This window comes from Rhagoletis zephyria, unplaced genomic scaffold (genome assembly GCF_001687245.7).
Source record: "Rhagoletis zephyria isolate East Lansing unplaced genomic scaffold, Rhagoletis_zephyria_1.1 Rzeph_scaffold_00568, whole genome shotgun sequence".
NCBI classification, from domain to species: domain Eukaryota; kingdom Metazoa; phylum Arthropoda; class Insecta; order Diptera; family Tephritidae; genus Rhagoletis; species Rhagoletis zephyria.
In genome coordinates, this window is record NW_016157652.1 from 180,399 (window position 1) to 185,420 (window position 5,022).

Here is a 5,022-nt window from a genome sequence, read left to right on the forward strand (position 1 = left end):
ATTGAAATTTCATTTTTTGGATTTTTATAATTTTTTGGAAATTTCTCTTATTGTTTTTTTTTGAGTAGAGGCTCAAAATGAAGCCTCTTTTTATTTTTTAAAATTATTTTTTGGTGCTCTATAGTGCGAAGCACACTGGCAGGATCGCCATGTAAAGAATAATATTTTTAATTTTAGTATAACCGCAAGTGTGAGCGGAGTAAATTGTATTGATCTTTATTTTGTCAGAAGTTGGGGGGAAGCGGTGACCATGCCGTTGATGACAAAGACTGCTTTGTCGGCAATCAGGCATTGGGTGGTCTTGGCATTGAAAGTGAAATGGTTTAAGTGGTAATGAACTGAAGTGACAAAGAATGCCATCAAGGTCTTTTGATAATGATATTTGATATTTATTTGTGCGAGTTGAATTGTGAAATGATTTGGGTTAGTTTGCTTCGACTTGTTTGTTCTTTAAAAGTCACACTGCATACTACACACTACAGCACATTTAAAACTCATTAGTGGTATTCACCAAAGTGAGCAAGTGGCCTGGCACTCTGGCAAAACAGCAGATGAGCTTAAGCAACGACTGTTGACAACAATTTTGTGAATACGACTATTGTAAACTGGTTTGAGATCGTTAATATAAAAATCGTTTTATACATACACTTGATTTATTAAGAAAATGATTCAAAATCAGTTTTACTTACTGACAAGGTTTAGTAACAAATTTGCCGAAAGTGTGAGCGTAAGTACTTACTCTACAAGCAAATAGTACGCTATACATCGAATACATATTGTGCATACAGAAAAATTACTAGGAAGTTAAAAACGTCATTTTTTATACAAAAAACGTCCAAACGTCAACAAGATACAAAGAACGTCCAAGTGACGTTAAAAACGGCAACCTGGCAACACTGGTGGTAATACTGACTTTGTGCACCAAACAAAGAGCGTAAATTTTCCTCATATACACAATAAGCCATCGTTCGGACTTTGCTCCGATAGGAGTAGATTTGTTCCGTTTTGTCGAAATAATTTGAAACCTAGTCCTCTACTCCGCTCAACTGAAAATCCGTTTTGTTGCATCAACGAATCTACTCTTCAAATAGAAAGGAGGTGGGGTTTTTAGTAGCAAACTAAAAGTTATATTTTACCTTTTTATCGACACGTTTGTTATATTAGTGAGCTACAGCACCATTGCAAATACACTTAAAGGCATTTTAACTTTAATGATAATTGCTGGCTAAGGCGCCTTTACACGGGTCGATTTTCTAGTAGATTTCTGTCGCTCAACCAAAATCGACCCGTGTAAATGACATCTCAACCGTAAAATGTAATTGCTTTGGCTAGTCGATTTTCCAGTCTACAGAAATCGACCCTTGTAAAGACAGCTTTAGCCCCTTATTTTGTCCCAGAATACCGTGATACGAGGAGAAATGAATTGTTTTTTATAAAGATAAGAAATGCACATCTACTACAAGAACTTGATTTTTACCCCCATTTTTGCAGCCCGAACCCAGCAAAAAGCGCTCGATGAAGGTAAGCTAGTAATCAGTATTGCTAAGGTTTTTTATTTAAAAAAAGCACCAAAACACTGAAAATAGCGAAATTTTCCCAAAAAAGCACCAAATTTGTATTGCTGTGTTAAATGGTATTTTTGCATATAAAGCTGTACCTGTGTTCAAATATTTTAAGTAATCACGCAATGTCACTTGAAAATTTTTCAATTTATGCGCAGTTAATTAATTTAATTAGCAAAATATTTTTTTATTCGTAAAACAATTTGCAAAACTTTACTTGGTTTCTCTAGCGGCTTTATTTTCATGCAATTGCTTACCTTTGTACAAATGCGCACACCCAGCTAATTAGCAGAATATTCTATGAATTCCGTGATAAAGACTCTGTGAAAATATTGCGTTTGTTTTATCTGGGCGCATATTATCCTGAGGAGAAGCTCGGCCAAACACTAACATATCTGTAAGTGAACGGATAAAGTTTGAATTTTTTTGTAGTTCTGACTAATGATATACTACTTCAAATCGTTATATCTCGGGTTCTTAACATCGTTTTAAAGCGGGCTTACATTTCTATATACAAGATGGTAAAGATTGTCCTAAAGCTAACTCATCTATTAACAGTTGACCACTTTGAAGTAGATTTACATAGTGAAGACCAGTAAATTAGGGATTTAAAATTACGCCATCGTAATCCTTGTTTAATTCTCTATAAAAAACATGTTTCAAAAAATTGGGCGTTGTCAAGAACTATTTTAAAAATATTTTTTTTATGACGAGATGCTTTTTTTTTGTGAGTCAACAATTTTTTGTAATTTGTTTTCGAAAACTTTTGATGAGATATATTTAGCAAGGTGTTAAACATCGTGAACTGTTGATATTTTTATGAGAAATAGCGACATTTTTCGTATTATGTCGTTGTTCATCACATAGTTACAGTAAGGAAATTAGTAATTTTTTATACGATATTTTTCGTTTTGTGCCGTTGTTCAGTAGTACTAGTGGAGTTCTTTTAGTTTAGCTACTTAGGAGTTCTTACTTATTTCGTATTTTTTCAGTCGAACCCTTACTAAATCTTTAGAAAAAGACATAATTTGAAAGCTTACAAGTTTTCCCTACAGAGTTACTGCAATAATAATATTGCTAAATTACGAAACACAAAATCTTTAATTGGTTTCACCGAAAAATATGAAATTTTTAATTGTGTCGATATTGCAGAGGACCATCGATATGTACATATACCTAGAGTGAAATGGATATTATCAATATAAAACTATGAACTCTTCATAGACTATTCCACTAGCCTAAAACTTAAAAAAAAATATTTTAACACAGAAATTAAAATAAAGGACTTTAATTATATTTACCTACACATAAAAGTCTTAAGGTGGCTTTTTTCAACGATAATTAAATTATCCGTCATACATGGACTTTTATTTTAGGACAGAAAAATAAAAGTCCTAGTATAACTGTCACGAAAAGCAGAAGAAATATCTATCAGAAAAATATTTTTATTTATGGTTAAAAAAATAAAAGTCATAAAATAACACATTAGTTGAATTTAATTGTATAGGTTAAAAATTAATTTGTTTCTTTTGACTTTTTGGTAAAAAAGTAATAAAGTAACAATCTGAAGATAGTTTTATGGAAACGACTCATAACTGTTACAGTCCCTGGTAAATCTTTCATTTCAGGTTATAACTGGTGTGTTGAAGTCATTAAAACCTCTAATTTGGCTTGGTTGGCCAATGAACTGGAATTGAATAAAGCCTTGGTTTACTTGAGACAGAATGATGTCAGTCAAGCGATTGAAACGTTACAAGTGCACAACAATAAATCCGAAGAATCTTTGACGGCAAGTGCCCTTATAAACCTATCATTCATCTACATAAATGTGAGTAATTTTTTTTATATAAAGTATTTAGTTATATGTATCTTTTTGTAAGCTCAAAACAAATCGTAAACATTAGTTAGAAACTGTTGGTGCCGTTTTCACAGTGGGGGGTTAACTCAAATTCGGCAGTTAACTTTAAATTTTTGTACTGAAAACCTATAGTTAACTGCCGAAAGAGAGTTAACTCGTCACTGTAAAAACGGTCTTTAACAGGTTCGACCGCAAGAAGTTGACGGGAGGTATGTGGGAGGGGTGTTTGGGGGTTTAAACCTCCCTGTGGGAAGGAAATACGCATAACAATTTGCCATCATTTAGTTTAAGATAATAATGGTAAAAAATATTTTAAGATCTCAACAATTTATATTGAACTTGAGGCCGTTTCTAATGGTCCATACCCCAGTGACCGCGGTGAAGAAGTCTGATGAGGAGATGTGGTGATAGTGGCTATGGGTAAATTATTGTTGTTTTTCCACAATATTTTTCCATTAAAAACGGATTCAAGTTCAATAAAAATTGTTTAGTATAATTGCTAAAATGCCATAAATACCAAAAACAAATTTTAAGATATCCGTAAACATTTTGTATTGAAATATCCTAATCGTGACAACATTGTTTTTCCTTGCAATTAAAGGAACGAAGTTTATTGTAGATTCCGCGGCTAATGGGTACTACCTATTTAAAAAAAAAAAAACGAGACTCATTTAAGTTCAAATGAACTCTGTGAAGGGAAACCAATAAATATATAAAAAAATTGCATTCAAATATTCTGTTTTAAAAGATATGAGTTGGATTTTGACCCCTTTCGATGAATGAATGATTGCGTGCACTTTATAAAACTTCAGTTTTACGAAACATACGTTTTATATCAAATCCCATATTTGAACGTTACACGGTTTTGGTATAAAAATGCATTATTTTTAATTTTCTATGCTTATTATTTATTTTTTGAAACGTGCAAAATTAAAAAATTACACTAGCGAGTATTGTAGTTTATTTTATTATTTTTATAATTTTCAGGAATCATATTTTTGTACAATAATTCAATGTACAGTTGGTGTACCACAATAACCAATGTCAATGACACTTCTTTTTGCAACGTTCAAAAATTTCCTACAGGGTTCGTATTTGCACACACATGCTCTGCTCACACACACGCCATAAACACATTCAACTTGCACTCACTGCTCATACATATGTGTGTGCATAAGTGGAAAACAAACTCTACTCACAGAAAAGTGTGTGCTGTTTGTTATTAAGCACATGCACATGTGTGTGAGCCGATTTTTGTACAAATTTCAGCCCATGAGGAGAAACGACTGGCGTGCTTTGCTGAACTCGGCCAAAATCGCTTAGGCGGTTACAGCGCCAAAAAAGAAGAAGAAGAAGAAGATAGCAGGCGTACAAAAACAAATATTTACATGTATTTTGTTTTTGCTTTGGCGCCATAAACTGTCAAAATCTGTAAGAGTGTGTGTAGAAATTCAAACAAAATTTTTCAATTTGATATCAGAAGCCGTGCGGCGAAACACATACACAAAATCAGCCGAGCTAGTAACACCACCTTATATAAATTCGCCTTGTGTATAAGTTTCTCTACGCATAGCACACACATGTGCGTGTGCTTTACATTAA

At 33.0% G+C, this 5,022-nt stretch overlaps 1 protein-coding gene across 1 annotated transcript in view; it reads left to right on the forward strand.

The window, feature by feature from the left end:
• Positions 1-5,022, forward strand: part of LOC108360423 (uncharacterized) — a 172,293-nt gene that overhangs the window by 127,111 nt on the left and 40,160 nt on the right. The window contains exon 5 of the mRNA XM_017612694.1: positions 3,191-3,437. Within this exon, the coding sequence (XP_017468183.1) occupies positions 3,191-3,437 (247 nt within the window). The remainder of the gene's footprint in view (positions 1-3,190; positions 3,438-5,022) is intronic.